General features: G+C 43.6%; 1 protein-coding gene across 5 annotated transcripts in view; it reads right to left on the bottom strand.

The window, feature by feature from the left end:
* ANKRD55 (ankyrin repeat domain 55) overlaps positions 1-3,292 on the bottom strand; it is a 38,163-nt gene extending 34,871 nt beyond the window's left edge. For 3 of the 5 annotated variants that reach the window (XM_072135701.1, XM_072135721.1, XM_072135740.1), the window contains exon 1: positions 3,004-3,291. In XM_072135701.1, the coding sequence (XP_071991802.1) occupies positions 3,004-3,043 (40 nt within the window). In that variant the 5' untranslated portion in view covers positions 3,044-3,291. Of the gene's footprint in view, positions 1-3,003 lie in introns of all 5 variants that reach the window. The other 2 variants (XM_072135711.1, XM_072135731.1) reach the window with 1 other exon arrangement.
* Between the last annotated feature and the right edge of the window lie 8,939 nt (positions 3,293-12,231).

Here is a 12,231-nt window from a genome sequence, read left to right as displayed (position 1 = left end):
ATATGTCACATCTCATAGATCACATGTAGAATGTATCACATCTCATAGACCACATGTGGAATATGTCACATCTCATAGATCACATGTAGAATATGTCACATCTTGTAGATCACACAAAGAATATGTCACATCTTATGGATCACATGTAGAATGTATCACATCCCGTAGATCACAAGTAAAATATGTCATATCTCATAGATGACCACTGTCTATAATACAACAGATGTCAGAGATGGAAACATATCTAGATGCTGAACCACTGAATGTGTAGTGAGAACAGAAAGTATTCAGACCCCCTTAATTGTTTCACTCTTTTCATTCAATGCAGCCAATCAATAAGATCAAAAAAGTTATTTAATTAATTAAATTAGATTTACACACATCTTGACAGAAAAAAACTGAAATGTAGATATTTATTAAACAAAAAAAAAACTGAAATATCACATGGTCATAAGTATTAAGCCGCTTTGCTGTGACACTCATATGTAACTCACATGCTGTCCATTTCCTTCTGATCCTAATTGAGATGGTTCTACTCCTTCGTTGGAGTCCAGCTGTGTTTAATTAAATTGATTGGACTTCATTAGGAAAGGCACATGCCTGTCTATATAAGACCTCACAGCTCACTGTGCATGTCAGAGAACATGAGAATCATGAGGTCTAAAGAACTGCCCAAGAAGCTCAGAGACAGAATTGTGGCAAGACACAGATATGACCAAAGTTACAAAAGAAGTAAAAAGCAGGACTCCAATAATGGAGTAGAACCATCACAAGGAGGATCAGAAGGGAAAGGACAGCATGTGAGTGTGACAGCAAAGTCTGAATACTTATGACCATGTGATATTTCAGTTTCTTGCTTAATAAATTAGCAAATCTATCTTCAGTTCTGTTTTTTTCAAGATGGGGGCAGAGTGTACAAAACCCTTCTTTTGGTTTGGCTTTTTTTGCAACTTTCTGTTTTTGGATTGTCATGCAGACAAGTATTGCAAACTTTCCCGTGCCCCTGAATGGCGAGAAATTCATTTATACATATCCCGCAACATCAAAACCCTGTAATAATATACATATTAAAGAGCCGGTGGAAAGCTGGGGAATATCCTCAGAGCCCCGTATAGGTAAGTGGTTCCAAAATGAATTGCCACCCAACATTCCCAGGTTTCAGAACAGCAAATCAACCAGTTAACACACTGATACATGTTCTCCCTCTTGGTAATATTAGTCACCCAGCTTTCCCAGACAATAAGTTCCCTTCTGCACTGTAGATACACCGTGACCTTGTAGATTGTCAGCCCCTCTGGTCAGGGGCTGCATCTGTTAATGCGCAGTGTATCCCAGCCTGTGGCGCTGCTATAGACACGAGGTATCTGCTGTGTATGGAGGCAGGTGACGCAGCGCACGGCTTCAGGTTGCCGCAGTTGCTTTCTCGTGAATCCTTGCGCTGTAAAAGGCAGCTCGGCTCCATCTGGATCTCCATAGCAACGGCTCCATGTCAGCGCTCATCTCCGAGTGTTGATTCTGCCAGGAGCGATTGTCAGGCTGTGACCCATTGATACAATGTATCTTTACTGCGGGGCTTACGGTACAATGTATCAGTACAGTCACCGCTCAGACTGATTCCTAGCTGCAATACCAGACACAGTCTATGGCACCAGGGGCGCTGTTTCCTGATCCTGGACAACCTATTTATGGATAAGCTTAGGTTACACTTGAGGTGGCTTCATCGCTTTGTTATAGATCCTCATGTTGTTCAGCCATTGTCTAGTTTAACCCTGGTAGCTGTGGCTGTGCACTAAACCCCAAATCTGACTCGAGGGATAGAAATATGAATTTATATAAACAGAACCTGTCATCAGTAGTGACCATACAGACTGCACCCAGTGTTAAATATTGTCCCTGGAGAGATGTGTAATCATACCTTTGTGTATGTTGTTAGTAGCTGCAGGACTGTGAAATATGTATTTATATTCCAGAATTGTAGCTTCTCCAAGTTCACTTGGGCTGTGTCCTCACACTGCTGTGCTCTCTGCAGCTAGTGTAAGGCATAGTCCCTGGAGAGATGTGTAATCATACCTTTGTGTATGTTGTTAGTAGCAGCAGAACTGTGAAATATGAATCTGTGCACTAAGCTGCTTTACAGTCCCTGCCCTCTGTTCTGAGATACTGCTGTAGTATCCAACTAGAAGTCTGCTATAGCTTTCACTCAGAAGAGAAGTATTAAACTGTATTAACAGCTTACTTCAGAAAGCTAAGAGCACAGCACTGGAGAAGCTACAATCCTGGAATATAAATTATTATTTCACAGTCCTGCTGCTGCTGCTAAAAACATACACAAAGCTCTGATTACACAGCTCTGCAGGGATAATACCTGACACTGCCTGCAGAGAGAACAGAGCACAGCAGTGTGAGGACAAAACCCCTGTGCACTTGGAGAAGCTACAATCCTGCATTATTAATCTATATTTCACAAACATACTGCTGCTAATATTATTCACCCCCCCCAAAAAACTGCCCCCTATTTGTGTATGAGAGGCAGCCGTTACTTTGTACTCGCTGTGGACATGGACTGATATTGATGTGTATCTGTACAGCACTGCGGAATATGTAGGTGCTATAGAAAACTGAAATAAAGATAAAGTCCCTCCTAGTACACAGCAATGATTTAACCTCTCGTGTTCCAGAATTCCTTCTCCTCCCAGATACTGTGCCGGGGGGGGGCTCTCTGATACAATGTAATATGGGGAATAGGCTATGATTTATACAATATTTCAGTTACCCCCCAGGCATCTACGACAGTGTTTCGGGAGTCCTGGAGATTGAGGGAACCACACTGTTTGAAGCTATGGCAGGACAAGACCTAACCTAACTTTGCTTGGGGTCCCAGAAATACTAAAGCCGTGGTCACGTGACCTGTCACCTGCACGATTCCCGGATTATTGCTATAGATTGGCACGTATACAGTTAACAGCGTCACAGCAGCAATGGTGCAATCTATGGAGGACTCACCTTTGTGTTGATCGAATACTGAGGAATTGCTGAAATCCATGATGTCGGCTACCAGGAAGGATCCAGGGAGGATGGGGGATGTCACTGCAGAGGATACATGTGCTGCCAGGGACACATCTCACAGGAGACTCACGGCCAGGACATGGCCGGCCCCACCACCGCCACCACCGCGTACATCCAGCATTGTGCTGCATGAATCATAGCCGGAGCACAGGGAATCCAGATCTCTGGAATCAGGAACCAAACACAGACCTCAGGATGAAGAAGAAGAAGCTGGAGCTGCACTGAGCATGTGCACAGCACACACATGGAGCAGGAGCTGGGGAGGAGGTGCACCCCAAGACCAGCACAGGAGAGGGTCCCAAAATATAAACACTGCAGATAATAACATTAATATAAACAATAGTGACAACAATGTAATAATAAAATGCAGAACTATAATAATGACATCAATAATAAGACTAATGATAAAAATATATTTAAAGACAATAATCATATTAATATTTTGAAGACTTTCCCCTCCAGAGGTGCATATGATCATATCTATACAAAAACTTGGTATGCACTATATAATGTACCATACATAATACTATTCAATATCATATGATATTCTATAAGGTATACCATCCATGATGCCATATATCATACCATACAGCTTATCATATAATAAAACATACATCATATCATACATTGCACTATACACTATAACATACAATATACCATATATTATACCATACAATACACCATACATCATATCATACAATACACCATACAGTATACCGTACAGCATATCATACAATATAACATACATCATATCATACAATATAACATACATCATATCATATATTATAATATAAGATACATCATATCATACAATACACCATACAGTATACCATACAGCATATCATATATTACACTATACCATACAATACACCATACATCATATCGTACAATACACCATACAGTTTACCATACAGCATATCATATCATACAATATACTATACAATACCCCACACACAATAAAATGCAAATCATCACTACAATACAATTCAATATCAATCCAAACAAAGTCAATACACCAACTCTCCACTCCCCCCTCCTCTGTTAGAGCGTGCACAAACCGTCCCGAAACCCAGGAAATATTCCAGCACAAACCACACATGTACAAATGTTTGCACTGGATCTGTATAACGAAAATGGAAAATTGGTTAAATGGTTAATAAAAAACTATCTGATAAAAAAAACACACACACGTCCAGCATTCTCCGATGTAGTAAAAAAAATCTTGACTTTATTCCTTCTTTAAAACTTACATCGATACAGACTAACGATTCTTATTGGCAAAACGTTTAAGATCAACGCGATTCAGCCATTGTGCCCTTAATCATGATCATAACATACATCATATTATACAATATACTATAAATTACACCATATACTCTAACATACAATATACTATATATTATACCATACAATACACCATACAGTATACCACACATCAAATCACACAATACACCATACATCATACCATATATTATAATATAACATACATCATATCATACAATATAACATAGATCATTCAATATACCATACAATACCCCACACACTATAAAATACAAAACATCAATACAATACACCATATACTATACTATACACTATACAATATTACAGAATGTAAAGCGCTGCAGAATATGATGAGGCTATATAAATAAAGATAAGCAATACTACTATACAATACCCCATATAATACAACATAGACCATACACTATGCAATAGAATAACCCATACAGTATACCATACTATACACTATAACATAAATCATATCAAACAATACTTAATACTCTATATAGTGCCATACACTATACAATACACTGCACTATAAGGTATACCATAAAATCTCCCATACAATGTACCATACAATACACTAATACATAAATATATAACACCATGACATGTCCTTGCAGCCACTACCCCAAGAGAAGGGGGGGGGGGACAATACTACTATATTAGCGGTATAAAGTCCTATGCATTGAGCTCCCCCTAATGGTGGTCGCAGGTAGGAGGTTTTGTCATGTTTTGTGGCAAGGAAGCAAAGGATGTGGTAGTGCTGTATTGCAGGGATTTACCCTCACAATGATTGCTGTCAGTATATGAGAATCCTCCTGTCCCAATTCAGCTGTATTAGGGTCAGGAGTTCTTCCTATGGAGAAGTAAGGCAGGCGAGACTTCTAGCCCTTGATGCTCCACTAAGGGGATTATGGGAAATATGCAAATACGTTTTCTAGGATGGAAGCATAATGTGGGATTAAAGTTAAACCAAGATAGCAAAAGAGGCAATGGGGCTTATTAACTAAGGGTTGCGCTGCTCACTTTCATCGGACTGTGCGCTGTTTTCTGGGATTACACGGCTTGGATACATTTATAACAGGGGTTTGTGCTGGGATTGTGTCGCACGCAATCGGATTGTGGCGCAGCGACGCCAGCTTTCATACTACAGAAATCAGGGTGGCGGCCATCGGACGATCCGACTGATTCGGACTGAGCACAGGATTTAACTTTCAAATTGTGTCGCACGCCCACAACTTACATGCACCAGGAAGAAGAAGGTGAACTCTGACGGACCTGCGTGGGGGAAGCGACACATGCAGGATATCGGGAGCATTATCGTCGGACTATGCACTTTTGGTGAACTCCAACAGACGGGTTAGTAAATGTGCCCCATTGTTTCTGTTGTCTCATCCGGGAAAATGTATACTTCCCATAATCCTTTTAGTCAATGACTATAAGTCTCCCTAATTGGAAAAATCTCCATACTTCCTGACCATAGTCAAAAGCCTCTCAATCAGCCAAACCAGTTCCCTACAGTCTGAAGTCTAGGCTTTCTGCTTTACCCTTGGGAGGGCGCTATACATCTGCCCATCACAGCCGCCTTGTATCTCAGCAGATGTCAGGATCCTGAGGGAGCAGTATACGCAGAGTCTGTGTATTATGGAGGTCAGTGAAGAGTATTATATAAGAGAGCATCGCTGTAGGAATTCTAATAACCATATTATAGGACACACTAATGAGACAAAGCCGCCATATAGGAAGAGCGCTGCAGGGTAATGAGGCCACAGCTACGCTGGATATATCTGTGCCGGGACATAGGGTTACAGATTAACCATCATGTCACAGGTGTGGGGCTTCTAATACTGCAAAATAAATCATTGCCTAAATAATACCGCCATATGGTGTAGTAATAATAGAAATGTAGATATTCCATAGAAGTAAGTGGACTTCTACAGCTCTACAGGTAGGGTATGACTAAGGCCACACAATTTGCTTAAGGTGGCCGAAACGCGTCAGCCAGCATCAATGGCAATACCAACCTGCTAGTTGTTTAACATACGGTATATTGAATAAATCAAGAGTTTTTAATTGTGGCGCTGGGCTCCTTCTCGTTTTTTCAAGCATAATTATAGAGCTATACAGTAGCCGAATAATTCTGCCATACAACGTAGTAATAATAGGACTATAATACCCAAATAACACTGCTATATGGTGTAGTAATAATAAAACAAAACTGCCACTATGAAATTTTGATGGTATTAGGTGTGGCCTAATCATTATTAATAGCAATATCATTGTGCTGTGTTGATACTGATCTTGACGTCAATCCAGTTTTTAGGGTCACTTTCATTATCCTGTTATTAGTGGATAGTCTAATGGCTGTGCTTATGTGGACACACTGGGGGTCATTTACTAAGGGTTACGTTACCTGAATATTTCCGATTTGCGCCGATTTCCCCTGAATTGCCCCGGGATTTTGGCGCACACAATCGGATTGTGGTGCATCGGCGCTGGCATGCACGCGACGGAAATCGGGGGCCGTGGCCAAACGAAAACCCGACGTATTCGGAAAAACCGCTGCATTTTTAAGCGGAGCTTGCACTTACCTTCACTAGGAATAGGCCCGGTGAACTTGTGGACGTGGCCTGGTGGACGTCGGAGGAACTGACCTAATGAATCCCGGCCGGACCCGAATCCACCGCAGAGAACATGCCTCTGAATCGCAAATGGACCGGTTAAGTAAATCTACCCCACTATTTAACAACACTGAAAATATACGCGTTTTTGTATGTTTATCGAGCGTTTGGCTGGTGTGATTTTTTTCATAATTTCTAAAAGTGTAAGCAGTAGTATTTACATTTTCACAGCTGCTTACACTTTCAGAAATAAAGACAAGCAGAACCCCTTTCCTAATGCACATTAATTTCCCATTTTATACTACTATGCCACATTGCATACATAGGTATACGACTATCACAGGCTTGTGCTATAAAGAGATTTAGGTCTCCACAATGGTCTAGAGCAGTGATGGCGAACCTGGCACTCAGAGCCCTGTCTACGGGCACCCGCGACATCACCCCAGCTAAGAGTTCGCCAGACAGGACTCAAGGCCTCTTGCAGTCCCAGGACCCTGGAAAGAAGCTACAAAGATGATCTGAATTATTTCTTCTTTCTACTGTATTGGTGTCCTCATGTGCTTTTACTATTTAAACCTGTGACAGAACAGGGAGTAATGCTTAAAGTTCCTACTGAAATTGTCGCATTGGCACTTTGCAAAAAATATGTGGGTTTTGGTTTTAGTTTGGGCACTCGTTGTCTAAAAGGTTTGCCATCACTGGTCTAGAGGTTTTAAAATGATCTAATGTTTAGAACCTAAAAACAGTATTATAGCAAAATATGCACAGAAACTATAACATAACTAAACATATCACATGAAAACAGTACCAAAACCTAACTAACTGCAAAGATACAGCAGCAGAACCAAGATTACTATGTAGATACAGGACAAGAACAATGCTTACTACATAGATATGGTACCAGAACCAAAAATACCTACATATTTTATTGCAACCAATATTACTACATAGATAGACCACAACCAAGCAGAGTGAGACAGATAGGCTAATACTGCACCAGATTTATCACAGTGTCTGATGCTCAGACTATAACATGGAGTCACAACACAGAGATCATTGGTAATATCAGCACTTATTATATATCCAGTGACCAATTATGACACCTTTAATTTTAGGATTTCTCTTTCATTTTCTTCTCCTACCTGGCCGTCATCTTCTTCCAGCCATGACTTCTTTCTATAGACTTAGCAACACAAAAATTTACTACATCATCTCCAACATCTTGAAGGAAATCCACCATCAAACCAGGGTCATTACTCATAGATCCAGGCACCATAACTATGGTAATCTTCTTGTTGCTGGCAGGCTATATACTGGGTGAGTAGGGGCTGGCGGGCTACATACTGGGGGGGGGGATATAAGCTGGTTATATACTGGAGATAAGGGGCTGGCTGTATACTGGGGGTAGGAGCTGGATGAATACTGGGGGGCATGGGTTGCTGGATATATACGGGGGCAGAAGCTGGCTATATACTAGAGGAGCAGGGGCTGGCAGGCTATATACTGGGGGTAGGGAGCCGGCCATATACTGAGGTGCAGGGGCTGGCTGTATAGTGGGGGGCCTGGGCTGGCTATATACTAGGGAAGCAGGGGCTGGCAGGCTGCGTACTGGGGGGCAGGGCGCTGGCTATATACTAGGAGGCATACTACTGTATACTGGGGGGGTATTGGTTGGCTGGCTGAATACTGGGGGGCAGGGGAGCTGGCCAGCTATATACTGTGGGGGGGGGGGACTGGCAGGATATATACTGGGGGGAAAGGGCTTGTCAGTTTTATACTGGGTGAAGGAGGTGACCAATGTATTTCCCACCCTCGGCTTATACTCCAGTCAATACGTTTTCCCAGTTTTTTTGTGTTAAAATTAGGTACCTCGGCTTATACTCATGGCGGCTTATACTAGAGTATATATGGTACTCCCCATTCCCCCACTGACAGCACACACTCTCCCCTCCTCCACCGACAACACACTCTCACCCCACAATGACAACACACACTCCCACCTCCCCCATTCACAGTACAAATACTCCACTATTCCACACATCATAGCACACACACTCCTCCTGACAACACATATTCTCCTACACTGACAACACACACTCTCACTCCCCCACTGACAATGCACTCTCCGCCTCTGCCACTGATGACACACATTTTCCCTCCCCTACTGACAACACACACTTCCCCTCCCCCACTGACAACACACACTTCCCCTCCCCCACTGACAACACACACTTCCACTTCCCCACTAGCAACGGACACTCTCCCCTCCCCCACTGACAGCACACACTCTCCCCCCCCGACAGCACACAGACCCTCCCCCACTAAGAATTGACACACTCCCCCCTCCCACACTGACAACACACAAATACCATTCTTCACCGAGACATCTTACCACTCACTACAGACAGGACTTCCCTTACCTCACCTTCTTCTCCAGCAGTCCACCATGCTGCCTGTCTGGGGCTATGCTGTGGGGTGTGCTGAGTCTGCTTCCTCTGCACTGCCCTCCTCCTCTGTGCCTCCTTATAAGAAGATGTGTTTATTATATGGATGCAGAATTGTGAGATAGCAGTGGAGGGGGGAGTACTGGGGTCACTGGGGTCACAATGGTAAATGAGCCAGAATAGCGTATCCAAGTCCAGTCTGTTCATCTCACAGAACATAACAACAATAGCAAACCATCGCTAAAAGAAAGCCTACTTATATGTGCAACATCCCCCACCCAGGCCTGGCCTTTTCCTGGGGCCTGGAGGCAGCCGGGGCCCACAATACCAGAGTGGCTGACAATTGTGGCCTAGGCCGCGCTGATGTCAAGGTGCTTGGTATGATACCATATAAAGGGGGGCTAGCACAACCAAAGGGTATATACATGAGCTGGTGCACAATATAATCACCTGAGCAACAAAGAAGGAAAAAGTGTGCACCAAAAAAAGCTCTGTCAATGTAGTATGCAACAAAATCATAGAAACTTTATTCAATGCAAGAACGGGATACATATATGACACACATCTAAAACATGAAATTTACACAAATATCCACTGGCGACCAAGGTCCAGGTCAGCACAGTAAAGACCCCTGTGGCAAACTTAAAATCCTTCCAACCAAAGGAATGTAGGGGATGACCAAATATCAAAGGTTCAGATAACAAACAAATCCGGATAATTATGTAAATTTCATGTTTTAGATGTGTGTCATATATGTATCCCGTTCTTGCATTGAATAAAGTTTATATGATTTTGTTGCATACTACATTGACAGAGCTTTTTTTGGTGCAAAGTCTTTCCTTCTTTGTTGTTAAGGTGCTTGGTATGGGCACGCTGTGGTCCTACAGCCTGGCTGGTCTCCAGCAGGTGGTGTGTGCAAGAAATATGGAGGGAGAGGCTCATGTACTAGGTACCTTGGCTTATACTCATGGCGGCTTATACTATAGTATATATGGTACTCCCCATTCCCCCACTGACAGCACACACTCTCCCCTCCTCCACCCACAACACACTCTCACCCCACAATGACAACACACACTCCCACCTCCCCCATTCACAGTACAAATGCTCCACTATTACACAATCATAGCACACACACTCCCCCACTGACAACACATAAACAACCCCACTGACAACACACACTCTCACTCCCCCACTGACAATGCACTCTCCGCCTCTGCCACTGATGACACACATTTTCCCTCCCCTACTGACAACACACACTTCCCCTCCCCCACTGACAACACACACTTCCACTTCCCCACTGGCAACAGACACTCTCCCCTCCCCCACTGACAGCACACACTCTCCCCCACTGACAGCACACCTTTGTTGTTAAAGGAAACCTACCACTTGAAGTGGCAGGTTTCCGATGGAAATACCGGGCACCAGCTCAGGGTGAGCTGGTGCCGGAGCTTATTTTAGTTAGTGTTTTAAACCGCGGTATCGTGGTTTAAAACACTTTTTAAACTTTATAGCCGGCGCAGGCAGGTACGCGGTCGGCGCTTACCGTGCGCGCGGCTACATAGGAAGTGAATGAGAGCCGCGTGCACGGTAAGCGCCGAGCGCGTACCTGCCTGCGCCGGCTATAACGTTTAAAAAGTGTTTTAAACCGCGATACCGCGGTTTAAAACACTAACTAAAATAAGCTCCGGCACCAGCTCACCCTGAGCTGGTGCCCGGTATTTCCATCGGAAACCTACCACTACAAGTGGGAGGTTTCCTTTAAGGTGCTTGGTATGGGCACGCTGTGGTCCTACAGCCTGGCTGGTCTCCAGCAGGTGGTGTGTGCAAGAAATATGGAGGGAGAGGCTCATGTACTAGCTCTGCCTGGGGCGACCCCTGAGTGTCTGTAAGACAGGTCCCTGGGTAATGGATGGGGGAGCCCGTTGTGGTAACAGCCGTATACAGGGATGAGATGGAGGCAACGTTGTGCAAATCAACTCACGGTTCTTTATTGAACAACAGGTAGCAGGCAACGGGCCTAAACGGTCAAACTGCAGATCTGGATTCTGGTACTGGAGTGGTCATAGAGAGGGGTCCTCAGGAATAATGCACCAGCCTGGTAGTAGATGCAGGCTGGAATAGTTGAGGTGGAGCTGTGTCCAAATTGTGGAAGCTGCAGCTCTGGGTAGAGTCTCCTGACTCAGGGTCCTGGGATTGGTTTCTGTGTCAGTACTGATAGGGATTTTTATGCAGGGCCCCAACAGCCCTCTTGACTTTTGTAAGGTGAGTCCTAATTAACCCTTTCATTATTGAACATAAAAACTAAGACACACGTCAGTCTCTTAGTGTATGTAAAGATCTTCTCCCGTTTAATGTCAAATGCATAATATCACAGACAGAAGAGTCATCAAAGAGGCGTGAATAGTATACTGCAAAATTATTGGTAATCAGCACATTCTGGGAAAAAAAAATAATTAATCTCTGTTCATCTGTCTCTGCAGACTGGACCTTGTCGTAAAGAGACTGGGGGACATTTACTTAAAGTGTCGGTGTCTGCATTGGCTTTGTTACCGACCTGCTCTCGGAAAGAAGACACACATTTAATATTGTAGAGCTGTGCAGAGACGTTTCTGTCCCCGAGACCATTTTCTGTCCCTGGGACCAAAATCTGTCCCGAGCACCAGAAATATGTCCAACAGTCCCTGCTAGACCAGTTTTCTTTTGGTCTACTTTCCGCCAGTTTACAGCGCCCAAAAATGGCTGTGACACATATTAATTCTGTCTGAGTTTCCACTCCGCCAAAGCCACGCCCCTTTTCGGAGAAGAGTCGGAGC

This window comes from Engystomops pustulosus, chromosome 1 (assembly GCF_040894005.1).
Source record: "Engystomops pustulosus chromosome 1, aEngPut4.maternal, whole genome shotgun sequence".
Taxonomy (NCBI): Eukaryota; Metazoa; Chordata; class Amphibia; order Anura; family Leptodactylidae; genus Engystomops; species Engystomops pustulosus.
The sequence above is the reverse complement of the archived record's forward strand: the minus strand, read 5'-3'. Positions and strand labels throughout refer to the sequence as shown.